The following is a 16,956-nucleotide window of genomic DNA, read 5'->3' as shown; positions in this document are numbered from 1 at the left end:
TTATGTTCAGCTGTCTCATTTTCCCCCAGCTGTGTCTGCTTTCCCTAATGTGTGTATTTAAACCCTGTTTCCTAGGGTTGATACTTTGTTTCTATTGCGCTAGTATCAATCTGAAACCAATATCATCATTGGTATCCATTCTATCGATATTTAGATCCACCGATCTCTAATACTGGGTGCAAAACCTGCCTGCTGCACAGTGAATAGTGACCCAAAGAAAGAAGGAAGAACAGGAATGTGTGTTTAGAGGTTTTTTAATATTAACTATAAAAAAAAGTCCACTTCCTCCACCAGATTCTACATAAAATAATTCACTGTCACCAAATTAGAGGTTTCACAATTCTGAAAAATAGTTACCTACCACACACAGTAGCTCAAACACACAGTTTACATCCTGTTGGTCAACAATGTTTAAAAAAAATACAGCAGTAACACAGAAGTTATCATGTACAGTAGAATTACTTTTCTTTGAGGGCATCATCAAAGATGTAAAAATATAGCTGCCACATCTGAAAAATGTAGCAGAGTCAAGATCAAAACACTTTATATACAGTCAACAAAAAAGCAGCTGGAACCACCACTGTGAGCTGATATTAGCTTCAAAGTCATTAAAGTCACGGGCATTTTCCACTCGTCATAAAATGAGGCACACAGAGCAGAACTCAAACACACGATTAATATCATAAAAGGTTGGTTTAATATTCTTTTCCACACGGCTTTGTTTGGTGTCAGTAATTCTCACAGACTGTAGATAAAAGAAGGACATAGTGAAGTCATCCATTGGTTTCTGGACTTCAAATGGATCCTATATTGGTCGGGTTTATTACCATTTACTCGCTTTTAGAGCCTCAAGTGGCTGTTAGAGAAACTGCAGTTTAAAGCACTTGCATGTTGGATAAACTTCTTCGGACGGCTGTTTGGATTACAACGATGTTGTGGAAACACAATAATCGTGTTTCCACAACATGCTATCACAATAACCATTACATATTATAAGAATTAAGTATCTCCAAAGACAAGAATTACCAGCTTGGATAAAATACTTTATTTTTTAATTATGCAAATTATATAAATTGTATAAATTGACTGTTAATGTAGTGAAATTACTGAATATTTTTTTAGTTTCTCCCAAATCCAAATTTTTCAAAATACACAAGGCAAAAATATAAAAACAGAGAGTTGTTTTGCTAATACATAAAAGCCAACAAAGGACTTAATGTGGTTCCAGCTGACTTGCACTGACACACAGTTTTGTCAAAATGAGGCATCACCTGCTGAGTTTATTCATTTATTTATTTTTACCTTTTACCATCTTTAACTTTATAAAATAAGTTCACAAAACAATCAACTCTCTGAGTGGTGATGATTTTAACACAGAGCATGAATTGTGTTTGGAGTTGACAGAAATATTGAGCAGAGTTGGAAGAAACTGGTGTTTGACAACTTCAAGTACAGAAACCTGCTTTTCTCTAGCTTACCGTATGCGAACTGGACATTTAAAAGTCAAGCTAAGAGAGCTATCTCCTGCTGTGTTTTTGAAAAAAAACCGAACGATACACATTAACATGGGACGTGACATTTATTTTTCAGGTCTTTGTCTTTACTCTGGAGCGCTCCTCCTCTCAGTGAGCCCACTCTGTTTTGCTGGCTAGCTTCCAGCAGCTGGCAGCTCTGGAGGCTAAAACAACAATAGCATTTCGCATCCTGTTCTTTGCGCAAAATGTTAACTCCTTAAATACATTCATCTGCCAAAAGCCCAGTGAACAAAAACCACAGAAATGATGGATGTCTGTGGCCTTGTCTGAACAATTCGACAGCAAGTAGAGGTAATTTGTTGCCAGTGGCACGACGAAGCTTGTGAGGGAGCATTTTTGAATCACAAAGTCCAAGATGTCCTCTTTAAGTACCTAAACCAGCTTTAGCAGATTCTTTTGGACGCTCTGGGCATAATATTAAGCAAACAGTTGGCTATTTTTGCATCATAAGAGCACAATAGGAGCCGGTCAGGATTTAGAGTCTCTGACAGATGGATTCCCAACGCGAAACTGCTTTACAGAAAACACTTTAATTAGTGTTTGACTAAAAAACTGCAAGTTTGTTAGTTAAAAGAGAAGATGAGAAGTTAAAAAAAACTGAAAAAAGTGAATCTAAACAAACCTCAATACTTTTAAACTTTCCTTCATCTGGTTTTTGGAGTTTATACAGTTTATACAATTTTTACTTCAGTCCAGATTCACTCCAACATATAGTCTGTAGTTTCTTTCCACATTTATATCATTTAATGATTTAAATGATGGGGCGATCGTGGCTCAAGAGTTGGGCGTTCGTCTTGTAATCGGAAGGTTGCTGGTTCGAGCCCCGGCTCCGACAGTCTCGGTCGTTGTGTCCTTGGGCGAGACACTTCACCCGTTGCCTACTGGTGCTGGTCAGAGGGCCCGGTGGCGCCAGTGTCCGGCAGCCTCGCCTCTGTCAGTGCGCCCCAGGGTGGCTGTGGCTACATGTAGCTTGCCATCACCAGTGTGTGAATGGGTGGATGATTGTGTATAGTGTAAAGCGCTTTGGGGTCCTTAGGACCAAGTAAAGCGCTATACAAATACAGACCATTTACCATTTAAGAGCAACTTACGGCCACTAAAGTCAAAAGTACGTCTATATTGCTGTCACGGCTGACTCAACAGGTGGCAGTTGCAGATTTGATGGCAACTGTGCTGAACAGATGTGTTGAATACAGATAACATGAAAGAAATACTGGCAGTGAAAGATAACTGTAATCAATAGGGATTTTGGCACGCCGGCGGATGTTTTTCAGAAACAATGAAGGACAGTGCTGTGACAACAATCGCCCACATTCAGGGCATCTAATAAAAAAAAGAGTGCAGTAGTTCGTAACTCATATTGCCCATACAGCTCATAACAGTAACGCTTTGTGTTTACAGTTTGCGTTGGAGTGTGCATTGGCTTCTACGGTGCCTGAATGGGACTGGAAGATACACATAAAGCCCTTAAAATGTGTGACAGTGGTGTTGCATTCGTGTGTGGCCCCATCTCCACTTGTAAAAGTCATTACTCTGTTAATGGCGGCACAGCACTTCATAGCATCTCTGCTCCCGCTTCAATTATGGCTCAATTCAGTCGCGGCATGACCCGAACGCCTCTTCATCTTAGAAAAAGAAACATCAAATTGGGCAAAAAAGCTGCAAGCTGAGAGAAACGAGAGAGTTTACTGGCTCCTCGTCATGTGTTTCAAATACTTCCTGAACAGAAGAAGGGGATGAGAGTAAAGTTGTGATAGTCGTGGTGATGAAAGGAAAGTGCTTTCAATCTCCACTTGCGCCTTAATTAAAATGAAGAATGAGAGGAGGACGAGGGGCACAAAAATATTAAGCCTGATGTTCTGACTTCTGCAATTTAGAAGGAATTTTATGTGGAAAAGAGAAATCCCATTTTGGCTTTCACTCATACAAGTAAAATGTCCACAAAGAGACACGAACCATCTTTCCTCCTGGCTTTCATTGCCTGGTAAAAGTTCAGATGATCCCATAGTCCCTTAGAGACTTGAGCAGCACGGTGTCCTTCACGTCGCTGAAGACCCTGCGGATGTTGTTGGTGTCCGTGGCACAGGTGAAGTGGGGGTACAGAGTCTTCCACGTCTCCCGGTTGTTGTGGGTGACGGCCTGCTGCTCGTACATCTTGCGGATAAACTTCATAGCGTCTTCGGGGTCATGTTTCCTGCCTGTTGAAAAGTGGAGGTGAAAGATGGAAGTGGACAACAAAGAGATGAATTTGGGTGGAATAAACCGACTGATGGAGAAGAACAAAGACATCAGAGAATTTTAGATTTACTTGTCACTAAGCATGAGATGGAAATTAGATTAATCAACATGGCAAAACATTTTCAATTTCGAATTTAGAGGTGGCTAAAGTTGCATAGAAGGATATCAGCAGAGCGATCACAATGGCATGCAGAGCTTGACTCCAAGGTCTGCCTGAACTAACACTATGTTCGACTTTATTCTATCAGCAGATGAAAAAACCTCCCTGCAAATAATATATTTGAAAAACCGTAAACGGCGATCATTTAGAATACTTTCTTGATGATAATAATACCATTTCTAAACATTTCACTGCAAGTTCAAATCAGCTTTAAAAACAGTAGAAGACTGCAGGGATTATTAACAGGTATAGCCTTCAGAAGTAGTCACTGTAGCAGTAATAAGGACCACACAGTGCCTGCACTGGAACACAGCCACATTAGCGGCAAATAGCAGCCAGTGCTAGGAGCTGTTCACAGTTGTCATTAAGGTTAAATTGACATCAAAGAGCTTGACCCTGTGTGAGTCATTATTTTACCTCGCTAATGCTAGTGGTAAAACAAAGTGTGTGCACCGCACATACACATGTGCAAATTTTCACTTTCAGTCACTCATTTCAATCTTCCACACACACACACACTTGTACACCTGGGGGTATTCAGGTGGGGGTGCAGGAAGGCCAGTATCTGTCTGTGGTTGCCGTTGGTTACAGAGAGAGAGCGGAGGTGTGTGGGGGTGAGGGGGGCACCCTACTGCCTCTAACAGCAGCAGAGTTAAAGGCTGCAACCTCGTCATTAAGCACAGAGTACCTGAAGTGACTCATCTACAAGAAAGACATAAAGAAGGAAGGAAGGAAGGAAGAAGAGACGGAAGAAGTAGGAAGAATGGACGGAAAGATAGAAGGAAAGAAGCAAGGATGAGGGCAAAGATGGTGAGCAATAAGGAAGGGGGGCATGAAGAGGGTAAAGATGGGAGAAAAAAAAGGAAGAGGCCAAGGAAGAAAGAAAGGAAGACAGGAAGAGGGTAAAGATATCCGAAAGGGGGAGGAAGAGGAGAAAGATGGTGAGAAAGGAGGGAGAAAGGAAGAAAGAACAGAAGGAACAGAATAAAGAAAGCAACAAGGAAATGCGAAAGACTGCAAAGATGCTAAGAAGGAAGGAACGAATGAAGTAAGTAAAGAAAGAAAGAAGATGATAAGAAAGTAGAAAGGGAAGGAGCAGTGAAAGAAAAGAAAAAAGCAAGAAGAGAAGAGCAAAAAATGTCTGGTGGCCGTGGTGAGGGCGACAGAGGGAGAGACTTTCAAGCTTGGAATTAGAAAATGAAATCACTTTGCACACACGTTTTTGGAAATGACACATTTTGTGCCAGGTGTAGAAGGGCGTGATGAAATTGTTGCATGCTCAAAGCAAATTGGCTGAAGCAAAATAACATCACAGCCCTCGTGTCTCGGACATGATTGTGTCCACACTGCGATGGGAATAAACGCTTGCAAACAATGAGCTGCAATTGTAATTGTTGATGGCAGTGAAATCTGGCTGCTGACTTGGCTCAGTCTGCATTCGATGCTGCTGTGATTTCTTATTTGAATGTCTGAAACCTCCACGTTGAGGCTGAGTGTCGGACTGATTCACAAATATCAAACCCTTGGTGCTCTCAGTGCTCCCCGCCATTATTAAATCCACCGCAACTTCAGCACAGGCACTCGCAGACATCTTACAGTCTGACCAAATCTTCACAAAAAGCCTTCAAATCAACTAAAATACTTGGAATATGGTTTTTTCTTTCTTTTTTTACAAATTGTTTGATCAGTTGTCCGATAGTTGCTAGCAAAACTACAACACACCCTCACCCTAAATGCAAACAAACAGAAGACCAGCTGACCTGTGAAACCGGGGAAGTATTTCTGCAGGTCTGATGTTTTCATTTTATCAGTCAGGATGTCAGTCTTGTTGAGGAAGAGGATGATGGAGGTGTTGAGGAACCACTGGGAGTGAATGGTGGTGTAGAACAGAGCCAGACTCTCTTGCATGCGGTTCTGGGGAGGACACAGAGCATTATCACAGAGGCAGGGAGAAAACAGTCCTTCAAAGAGAGGAAATAGGTTGTTTATGGGCAGCATATGGACCACAGTGGAGGTTAATAAATGCGATGGCAGACCAGAAAGTGTCTGGGAGAGATAAACGGATCAGTGACAGGATGGGAGGGAAGAAGAAGGCGATAGGGGGCTGCAGAGGCTGAGAGGAGATAAGAGAGAGGCTTTGTTGTACAAGAGCGAGACCTGCTGGTGAAACGATGGAATGACTGTAGTGAGAGACACATTTATGACTCTGGTACATATATATATACTTTGTTCTTTATTAACAAATTACAAAACCCCCAAACATAAGCTAAACAACCCAGTGTATGCTGTGTGTAAATGTACATGTGCTGTGTATTTTGCACAATCTATGTCCAGAGTGAACGGCCATCTTTAAACTGAGGTGGTGTCTGCCACCTACAGTGCAGGCTTGAGATCCCTTCAACCTCCGATCAGACCTTGCCTCAGGGGACCACAATAGGTCACATGATGGGTTGGGGCAAGGTCTCTCTGTGCTTTCACCCTTAAGCCGTTTTTTTGTTTTTTTTGGCTGAGCAGAAGTCTGCCTGCAGTGAGCTCTGATGTCGGATGGAGGCAGTGTACAAAGCATGTGGTACAACCGGTCTGTGGGCCACTGTTGCTTGTGTTTTTGTTGGGTCACCAGCCAGCCGAGGAGAAGAGCGACGTTACAACATATAAGGAGCTAAAGTGAAAACAGAGTGTTGCAAACTCCCAAGTTCTGACTCAGGTAACCGAAACACGGCATTGCGACACCATCCGTCAGCCACCTACAACGCAGCCTCGATAACCCTTTCCAGGACCTTCAACCCCCGATCACACCTCGACTCAGGTGACCTCGATAGGTCACGTGGTGCGCTGGAGCAAAGTCTACGAGTGTTTTCAACCTTCAACATTCTCATTGAAGGTAATAACCCAGGCCTTTTTTTTTCATGTGATGTTGCAGATGATCAATCGTGGGTCAACAACCCTCAGAAGACAACCCCTCATAAGGCTAAATACTTGGAACTCCTCTCTTAAATACCTGGGATGAGAGGTGAAGCATCTTTGCAAACCTAAAGAAGTCCAGTTACCTGGATGGCTGAGCACCTACATATAAATATTCCAAGCACCTTAGAATAGCTGGTAAACTATCCGGTAGATAAATCTGCACAGATCCTATGATTGTGTTCATTTTCTGCAGCTGTACACTGAATGAGAGTCACAGGAGTTCTTACAGTCGTGTCTTTCTCCTCCAGGACTTGGTCATACTCGCTGAGCGACGCAAGGAAGATGAGGGAGGTGACGTTTTCAAAGCAGTGGATCCACTTCCGCCGCTCCGACTTCTGACCGCCAACGTCCACAATCCTATCAAGGATCAGAGGAAGGAAACGTGTAAAAGAACAAACAAACGACAAATTGCCAAATGACCGTGAGCTGCTGAAGCGGCAAACGCGAGATCGAGCAGGGATGTGCTTACTTCTCCTGCCCAACAAAGTAACACTGTAATGCCAACAATGATAGTGATCGAGACAGTGAGGCATCTGGCACACCTAGGAAAAATGCAAAAACTATGACAGAACCCTGCACGAGCAAATCACACAAGAGGCATTCATTAACGTGCAGGTTTTCCTGTGTCCCTGCGTACTTGATGTGAGCTAATTCCTTTGTTAATATTAAATCAATTAAGTACTAAAATTAGCAAATGAAGCAAATGAATATAACAAGTATCCACATTGGAACAGGTCCCTGCGAGAGGTGAAGTATGGCATCCAATTTATTCAACAAAGATGTTCACTGCATAAAATAGTATTCATTATTACAGCATGTCTTAATGGATACTAATTTATTTAATCAGGCCTTTTTATAACTAGCCATTTTGTGTCCACCTTTTGAAAAACTACGTCACACCTAGCAACGGGGTCAGCCACACCTCCTCACTGAGCTCAAGGTTCCCTTCCATTGCTCCGAGCATTTCCCAAACCACTTACAGCTGTACCCAAGATGCACTACAAATTAAGAAAACCTTCGTGAACGCCAATGTGCTTATGTACAAATGCACGAAAAACAAGCCCTTCCCACCATTTCAGTGCTTACACGGTGCCCTCACATCAGTAATGTGCTAATAAGCTGCGATGTGAAGTGGAGATGTCCTTCTTAGAACATGACGCACTTTATTAAAGGACAAAAATGCCTCTTTGCCTTTCATTCACTTTTTTATTTTGCCATTAATTTATCCAGATGTATTTTCTCTTTAGTTTAAAGTGCATCATTATTTTCATTTCCAGCTCCATATTTGTATTCTTAGAGTCTAGCAGAAGAGCTCTGCATGATTCACAGTTTTAAATAAAGCTTATTTTGGTCACCTGCTTGTTGGGATTGCTGTGCTGAAAGCCAAGGATGCCCTCCCTCTGTGACATCATAAAGATTCAAGAGTAAAAATAACTGCCTGACACAAAGTGTGTGATCTTTTGGCTCATAGGGATTACTTGTACACGCACAGTGAAACTTTGGCCATGTTTAATATCAGCACTCCCCCTCTGTAACAGTATACATGTGAAAGAAAGTGAAGAAAGGCTTTTACTAGGTCAACTTTAAATGCTTTTAAGAGTTATTATTTTAAGATAATATGTTGGAACACAATGTCCTTTAGAAATAAGCTTTGGATCTGTTGTCAAAGCTTAGTCTGACTGCCTACACATTTTCAAAATAAAACCCACATGAAGTCTGCACAGAGGCAATCAGAAATGCGATCCTATTGCGTCCAAGCAGGCGTGAGCAGACAAAGCCTCTGCAAGAGTCAATAGTATTTTTTTCACAGTGCAGTGAATAGTGAAGGTATTGGATTTGCCCCTGTGAGAGGTTAGAAATCCGAGGATTGGTCACCTTAGTGTGATGGTATTGACGGTAAAGGAGTAGTCGTGGATGCCCGTGGTGGGGAATCGAACTCTCAGCACGTCCTGTTCCGTGGGGATGTAGTCCTGGGAGGTGATGCGGTCCAGATTATTCATGTAGCTGAAAGAGAGACGCGATGGGGCCGAAGAGAGAAAAAATATTACAACGGCAAAAAAAAAAAATCTGTTTCTCACACTAGAGGATATTTCTACTGAAACATATTGCCTCTGTTTACTTTGCATCCGGCAATGACAGGTGAACCGGTGATGACAGAAAAGAAAAAAACTGATTAAAAATGCAAGAAGGGAATGGAGCAAGTCCACATCAACCTGTGTACAGACCACAGCTTTATGGCTCATGTTGATACAAGCTGTCATTAGCTAATGTTGACTGCCTGTCCCTTATCAAGCACGCACCGCGATGACTGAACTGCCGGGTAAACACAGACCAGAACAGCAGTATAAAAGAGAGAAAACATGCAGGCTGAGCCCACACTTTGTTCTGTGACACTTGAGATACTTTTAGCGTAAGGCTCACACCTACTGTGTCTTTCCCCATTGATAATAAAAAGCCTGTCTGAGGTTAGCTCTACACTGTGGCTTAAAATGGTTTTTGTGATGTAGCTATAAAACCTGAAGACTCCTCCGTGAGCGCGACGTACAATTTCAGTGAGTAAAGCAGAGGTGGAAAATGGAAAAAATGACACAGTTAGGGCATAAATCTGAAGGGTTCCTAGAACTTATCAAACTGGAAAAAGTTGGTCGATAAAATATCCAAAAATGCTCGAGACATTGTCCGTGAAGGTTCTCAGTCATCCAGGTCATCATAGTCTAAGGAGCTTGGAAAGAAAAGCGTCTGGACTCCTTTAAGTTGCTTGAAGACGTTTAACCTCTCATCCGAGAACTGAAATAGCTTCTCGGATGAGAGGTGAAACGTCTTCAAGCAACTTAAAGAAGTCCAGACGCTTTTCTTTTCTTTCCAAGCTCTTTAGACTGCTCAACTCACTGTTTTAGCCAACATAAAAACCTTCAAATAACATCTTTGGTATTTAAATGAATACCAAAGATGTTATTATATCGTGACAACGTTAAAAAAACAGCAAAAATGGAAACCCCAAACAGCGTAGAAGGAGCACTTTAATCTCTTCCTGTCTAAATGTAGCACATTCACTGAAGAGGACAGCTGTTATTAGTATGACTACAACGGATGACGGGTTTGTTGTGCTCATCTTTTGTTGCATCATTTGTGTAACAGCTTTAACAGAATCAGCATCACCGACTCTGTTTTACGGCTGTGATGTTACACCTTTATGTATTACTTATTTATTAAGACTTTTTCAGACTGATAATAAGCAACGGCACACTGACTGAATGCCATGCCGTGTCTCTTGTTGAAAGAAATGAAGGTTGTTCAGTTTGAACTGAAGGTTTTGTAGCCATTTCTGTTTTAAGTTGGATTTTTTCCCCAAACAACAGCCTAAAATAAAGAGTTAGAATTATTTACTTTGTGATTTGAGTGTTTTTCTTGGCTCTGGGATGTTAAAAAATTAGCAGCTCGATCAATAATGATGATAACAAAATCTGAATAGTTACAAAATTACCAGGCTACCTACACATTACACCAACAGGACCTGCTCAGCCATTGAAACCATGCTATGAAGCTCCAGGCACACAGTTTTTGTCCATTACATGGTTTGAGACTTTATGGCTGAGTTGCTCTGGTTCCTAAATGCTTCCACGCTGCCACTTACAGTGGATCGTGGAATATGCACAAGGGAAAAAACTTCACAGACTGACTTGTTGCAGTGGTGGCATCCTATCCGGTCGTTCAGTCTGACGTCACTAGCCGCGTCTGGGCCTAAACTCCGCTGCAGGTCCATATATCAAACGATCACTGTGGCACTACTGAGAGTTGAAAAACTGTCTAAAGTCTTTCATCTTTAATAAAATTATCAGCGTTCTGCTCTACCAGGTGTAACAATTGAGTTTAACATCCAGGCATCCATGAAAACGGAATTTATGACATTTAACGGAGTTAGAAGTTAGCAGGGAGTTAGCTCGCTAGCTTCTATCTAAATACAATATAGCATGTCCTGACTGCGGGGTTTTGGAAACAAATTTAAACGTACAGCTCTGTTATCACTTCCAGCATAAATGAAGACAGAAAACTAAACAGCAGTGACGTTTGTAGGGTTACTGAAGTTGGGCTAGCTGGTATATAATGATGTGCTACGTGACTGCTAGCGACACAGCTATGTTAGCATAATATAAACAAGCTAACTTTTTTTCCACTCGATAAAAGTTACCGTGAGTGTTCTCGGTGGTCAGGAACAAATGTAATCGCATGGCAGGATGCTGTAAAAGGACCAAACTTCAGCCAGGAGAACAACTGAGATAATCCATCCACAATACGAGGTTAGTCATTCATATACTGCTGCATGGGCGGTGCTGTAGTTACATCCTAAGGTTTTAAAAACTGAGCTTAAATAAACGATTAGTGGTAATAAAAGCCGAGGGAGGTCAACAGTGATCACTGACTGTTTTAGGAGCTTTTTGAGATCAAATAGAAGAAAATACAAAACATTAAACATGTTAACAACACAAAAGCCATATTAAACGCAGACTACTTTAGACCCGGGAGTAGGATTGGTCACGTCATCACTTAACGACCGGATTAAAACACCACGCTTGGATTCGGTAAGCTCTTAAGAACGACCAGTTCCTTCACAAATGTTTATAAAGGCTGACTTCAAGCCTACCGTAGGTGCCTGATTTTATGCCCTTGTGGCAATGAGGCTAAAAGCACCTGAATTCAAAGATTAAGAGGAGGTGGCGGCCACTACGTTTTGTCTATATATGGTTATCCCCTTTTCCCCACAGATATCGACGTGCACTTTCTTCCAAACTTGCCGTCTATCATCATTTCCCATATCCTGATATTGTTGTTGGTGCTTTGTTGTGACAGCATTTCATCATGTGATACTGCGTCCCAGCCCTCACAGAGGGTGTGGTGCAGCTTTGACTTCTAGCAAAGCACAGCTACTCACTACTCTGTAGAGTCCAGGAGTTGGTACTCGCAGCGGCGGCTGTAACAGGCACGTATTCCCGAGTCTGCCCAGAGGCGGCGGATTGCGTCAACATGGCCCCGTTCCAGTTGGGTGACCTGTACTATGCTTACATCCTCCAGCCTCTTGGCGTAAATCTGGAGGACAGCACAAGATTCTCAGTGTGAGGAGATTTCATGATGAATGCTTAAAAAACATTGAATACAAAGCTTTTTAACATCCTGTGTAATTAATCCTTCAACAGATGCTTTGCACCAAGGATTTGTGCATGTTTATAGTAAAACCACCAGCTATTTATAGGCTGCAGAACGCTATGCACGTATATTGGTGTCAGCGTGTTTCATGCTTCTTCTTCAATGTGGGCGTAATCCCACAAATCCTGGGAGTGCACTTCTGGTCAGACGCCTGCACACCTGCGCTGGCGCCCGTGTTTATGAATAAGCGTTGATGTGTAACTGGGTGTGTCCGTGTGTGTTTATGCTGCATCTACCTCGTTCTGTGGGTTGGAGTAGGGAATTCTGAGCGTGGCCATCGCTCCTGTCATTGCAGTCATGGCAGTTAAGATATTCTGGTAGATGCATTTGGCGAAAGCCTTCCTCTCCTCCTCTGAGTAGCCTCGTCCGTGAATGATCCTCATCTGTCGGATGAAGGTGGTTTTTCCACTCTCCCCAGTCCCTGAGGCAGCAAACAGAACAGCTAATAATTTACATTTAAAGCAGAAATCCTTCATTCAGGTTTCCTCAGAGCAAAGATGAGATCGAGTTAACTGAAAATAACGGTGCTTTAAAAATGGCCAGATATGCACTGCATTCCCATGGAAAAAAATGGAGACGCTGTAATTGTGAGAGAAGGTTAAAGCACTTATCTGTGAGCAGTATATTTAAGAGGATGGGACGATGGTGCTACCTGAGTTAATGTAATTCATACATTCATACATGAACACAACTCCCGTTCATTTCCAAGAATACTTCAGCACCTTTCAGACAAAAAAGGCTGCAGAGCTCTTCTCCCTCAGACTGATATAAAACCACATAATAACTCCTCGTTCTGTGACAGGTGAACACACCTGTCAGGCATAAGATTCTACAAATACTTCTGTATTGCACCTCCACGCAAATGTTGTTCTTAGATTTAGAGTGTACATGTTATTTATTAATGGAACGTGCACTACTCTTACACAACGTCAGTCTCACTTTTACAGTTTACAGTTACAAAGTTTTTTCTTTGTTTTTTATCACTGTTGCATGTGTATATTTTTGCAGGCTCTCATAGTGTTTTTGCAATATCTGTGCTTACTAAACATTTAACAGAACATCTTTAAAAGGTATGCTGGTGTTTGCATCATATTCTACTATCCTTAAGCCCTTCCCACACACACACAGGTATTTTGGAAAACAGTTTTTTATATCGGTTTTTGGCCTTTTGTCCACAACCATGTTTTAGGTCACTGAAAAGAAGTCTTGATGCATATGCTCAATCATCCAGGTAAAGAAATCTCAAGAAGCTACGTCCACATGAACAGAATCAACTTTTTAGGGTCACTGAAAAGCGTGGATGTTTCATGTGGATGGGATGGTCTCTTAAAACAAAAGCAGAAGCTCCTAGTTTAAAAAAATATTCTCATAGATGTGGGTGTAGATGTGGTCAGAAAAGCAGCTTTAAAACAACACGTAATCATTCTCTTTTGCATCCAAGGCTATGGTAAGTTCCTCCTGTAGCCTCAGGGAGATCAAAGTGTTAACCTTAAGCTTTTTTGTGAATATAAACTATAAAGTAGCGTGATGAGGAGACTTTATTCCACAGGAAGCTGAAAAACGAGCACTCAATTCAAAACACAAAAGGCCTGATATACAGCTTGCAGGTACCTTCTCTGCAGACTAGAATCAAAGATACTCTGTTAAAGATACACCGAACGAGAGGGGGAAAAGTTGATTTATGTTCTGTTACACCTCGGTTTATTGTTAACATTTTATGCCCCTCTTGTTTTATTGTTTTGTATCCACATCATTCTGTGTGGTGACTGTATTTCATAACGAGCGCCCTGGATTTACGCTGCTTCTCACACGGTTACAGTCCCAGGGTTTTAAGTCGTGTTTATTATTTTAGGGTTCTGTTTGCTTTCGCTGATGTTTTAGTGCTCTGTGTGTTTTGTATTACTGTTGGTTGAGTTCTTCATTCCTATTTTTCATTTCTTTATTATTTCAGTCTCAGTTCTTATTTTATTCTAGTGCTGAATGCGTTGATTTTTAATAGTTTTATTTCTGTTCCTCCCCTCATATCTTGTTGTTCTCACCTGTGCTAAGCGCGCTAACCTGTGCCTTGTTTCCCACCTGTTTCCTGTGTAATCAACCCTCTGTGTATAAATAGTTCTGTCTTTTCCTCTGTCTAATTTTCAGGTATCTGTTATGGTTCCTGTGTTGCCTCTGTGATTGCATTTATACTTTTTTATGGCCTAAATCTTTTAAGTCTGCATCCTGCACTCAGACAAGGAGTGCAGAGGACTGAACAGACTTCAGTAAACGCTCCTGAAATCCTAACTTAACCACTCAGACGAAAGAGTGAGTGGTCTTTGGATGTATTTGTTTTATTCAGTTGTCAGCTAGAGGAAACGAAACTCTTGAAACTTTTTATTCTGGGAATCAAGACGACTTTTGAAGGAAAATCATAAAGCAGCGTTTGTGTGAGACGTGCTGAAGATGTTTTCCTGACAGTCCAGTTTTTGCAAAACAGAAATTTTTGTACAAGACGTAAGAAAAACTGGCCCCCGTGTATCACGTCTCATTATCGTCTTAGTCTGCTGAAAACATCCCAAAAAACGACACGCTCATTTACTGTGTGTTATTTACTGGGTATCTGCTGCTCTTTCACAGTGCCACAAAGCAGCAGCATAGCTATCATAAAAGATACTGTGGTTCACGCATAGCTGCAGAGACAGATAGTTGATTAACTAATACAGTATTAGACATTTTTAGAAAAATTGGATTTGGTTTTGTGTTATTCTTTTGGTTCTGATGCAAAAAAGACGCAGACCTACAGCCAGTTAACCAAACACATGTCTCTGAACTCCACGAGGGACCCGGGAGTACCGAGAGAGAACCCACAAAGATACAAGGAGAACATGCAAACTTGACACAGAAAGGCCCCAGCATGGAGCGACAGCGCTAACTCCTGCAACACTGCACTGCCCACTTATTCAATATATGTCAATAAAGTGGACCTATGATGTTCTACCTCATGTTTCAATCGTATATGTATATTACGAGAAATGAACGTCCAAGCATTCTCCGGCGAGGGATCTCTTGTTTATGATCTTTTGATTCATCATAAACTTGATTTTCTGTTTAACGGAGACCTGGCAGCGGCCCAGTGACTTCTTCGAATTTGTTTACACCTGTCAAGCCCGCGTATCTAGATGTGAGGGTGGCGCCGTCTGTTCCTACCCATTCAAAATATGAAATCACGATGATACAAATCAATGGACTAATTCCCACAACCTCAGCTGCTTTTTACTGCTTTGCTAACCCTAACCCTACCTAAGCCCAACGCTGACCTTTTAAATGATTTTTCTGATTAGAAAATCGTGGGCGTTTATATTAAATATGACCAAAGATTCAAATAATGAGGACATTGTATGTAAAGTAATTCCTGTGAGCTCTGTCTTCAATCTGCTCTACAGATTAGGTTAATTATGAACCATGACTAAGACTCTATTAAAGTACAAGCATGAAAGTATGGATCTGAAAAGAGGATCATGCATTGATAATTACAAGGGTGTCAACCTTTCTGGTCTTTGTGTTATAGTGGTTGCTGTTTGACACAAGCACTAAAAAGAAAAGTGTATATATTCAAATGACTTGGTTTTGTCTAACAAACAGCAGAGAAGCTGCAGAAACGAGACAAAATAAAGTCAGCACATAGAGATATTCAAATTCAAACGATTGAAAAATCAACTTGTCAGTTGAGTTTCTGTCAGCTAGACTATTTATCATGTAAATATTTCACCTATGACACCAGCCCAGGGTATCTCTGCCAGGAAGGTGAAATTATCTTAAAATCAGATAATCCGAAACTTGTCAGACTAACTGTAAGAAAACCCAAACAAAGCTGGGCTTGTATGTTTCTGGGCCGTGTGCCACAGGTGGTTTTCAGGTGGCATAACCAATCCCTACTTTCATCGTTCATTCTTCACATACTCACATGGTGACACATGCCTTACATAGCTTATACACTCATGTGCAGAGGCCACCAAACAGTCTTGATTTGTATGCAGGGTGTACCTTAGAGTATCTTGTCAAATTTTAAATGCAGTTTAATGTCTGTTTAGCCTGTTTTTTGTGGGGGTTTTTATTTTGTTGCATGAACCAACAGGTGTGTGTGGTGCTCTACTGACCCAGCAAAAGGATTTTAATCTCCCTCCTCTCCTTCTTCTTCTGTTGCTTCAGGATCCTCTTGATCTCTTTGTCCACAGCAATGGTGTTCTTCTCCTCCTCGGACAGACAGCACACGCAGGTGCTGTAGCACCACCGCCCGCAGCCGGCCATGGCCAAAAACACTGAAATCAAACTGTTAATGCATTATTAAGTAGCCAAGCACCCGCAATAATAAACTCACTGTTAGGCAGCTTGATGTCTGTTTGCTCATCAGTGGTTTTTACTTGCTCACTGACACGCCAGTGGTCTTTATTTGCAAGTATGCCGACCGAAGGTTAACTTTAAAGGGTGTTTCATACTTTTATGTACGCTTCATTTAACCACCTTTATGAAACTCGCCGGTCAGTTCGGTGAGTAAACACTACAGCACCTTTGTCACTAAGAACTTTTCCTTTTCGTCTTTTACAAGAGAAACAAAATTAATCTCTCACCTCCAATCAGTCTGTCACACTCCCTGAAGACGAGCAGGTACAGGTTCAGATTTCTTTTCCCGGGCCATTTTTCCCCTCCCTCAGCTCTGCACCTGCTGACAGCGGCTAACAGCTGCCGTGGCCCACCAGCAGCTTCATTAGCTCCCACTGACTTTAAACGCCTTTTTTTCCAGCCCACACGGAACAACGTCCAGTTCGGGAAAGTCCACCGCGCCTACGCAGGAATGTGCCGCCTCCCCGAGCCGCTCCA

At 41.8% G+C, this 16,956-nt stretch overlaps 1 protein-coding gene and 1 long non-coding RNA gene across 4 annotated transcripts in view; one reads left to right on the top strand and one right to left on the bottom strand.

Moving 5' to 3' along the window:
* Nucleotides 1-8,081, top strand: part of LOC146680025 (uncharacterized) — a 20,943-nt gene extending 12,862 nt beyond the window's left edge. The window contains exons 5-6 of the long non-coding RNA XR_014918265.1: nucleotides 6,854-6,943; nucleotides 7,146-8,081. This is a non-coding gene — a long non-coding RNA (uncharacterized LOC146680025). The remainder of the gene's footprint in view (nucleotides 1-6,853; nucleotides 6,944-7,145) is intronic.
* On the bottom strand, nucleotides 237-16,956 carry gna15.1 (guanine nucleotide binding protein (G protein), alpha 15 (Gq class), tandem duplicate 1). Of its 3 annotated transcripts, none has more exons than XM_085449736.1 (8): nucleotides 16,707-16,953; nucleotides 16,236-16,408; nucleotides 12,336-12,520; nucleotides 11,828-11,982; nucleotides 8,773-8,901; nucleotides 7,125-7,254; nucleotides 5,694-5,847; nucleotides 237-3,733 (listed from the first exon to the last, which is right to left on the bottom strand). In XM_085449736.1, the coding sequence occupies exons 2-8, from the start codon at nucleotides 16,384-16,386 to the stop codon at nucleotides 3,528-3,530; spliced, it is 1,110 nt and encodes a 369-aa protein (XP_085305862.1). In that variant the 5' UTR covers nucleotides 16,387-16,408; nucleotides 16,707-16,953; the 3' UTR covers nucleotides 237-3,527. The 3 variants fall into 3 exon arrangements, with proteins under 3 accessions (XP_085305862.1, XP_085305863.1, XP_085305864.1); XM_085449737.1 differs by having other exon boundaries at nucleotides 16,236-16,397; XM_085449738.1 differs by having other exon boundaries at nucleotides 3,637-3,729; nucleotides 16,707-16,956.

Source organism: Copadichromis virginalis, linkage group LG23, assembly GCF_057382275.1.
Source record: "Copadichromis virginalis isolate Kocher_CV1m ecotype Utaka linkage group LG23, C_Virginalis_male_GT1.1, whole genome shotgun sequence".
Taxonomy (NCBI): domain Eukaryota; kingdom Metazoa; phylum Chordata; class Actinopteri; order Cichliformes; family Cichlidae; genus Copadichromis; species Copadichromis virginalis.
This window is presented reverse-complemented; position numbering and strand designations above follow the sequence as displayed.

Coding starts and splice junctions, on each gene's coding strand:
- gna15.1 (XM_085449736.1), bottom strand. CDS start 16,386: ATGGCCGGCTGCGGGCGGTGGTGCTACAGCACCTGCGTGTGCTGTCTG. Junction 11,983..12,335: donor ACTCCAACCCACAGAACGAG/GTAGATGCAGCA, acceptor GCTGTCCTCCAG/ATTTACGCCAAGAGGCTGGA. Junction 8,902..11,827: donor CTCCTGGACTCTACAGAGTA/GTGAGTAGCTGT, acceptor TCTCTCTTTCAG/CTACATGAATAATCTGGACC.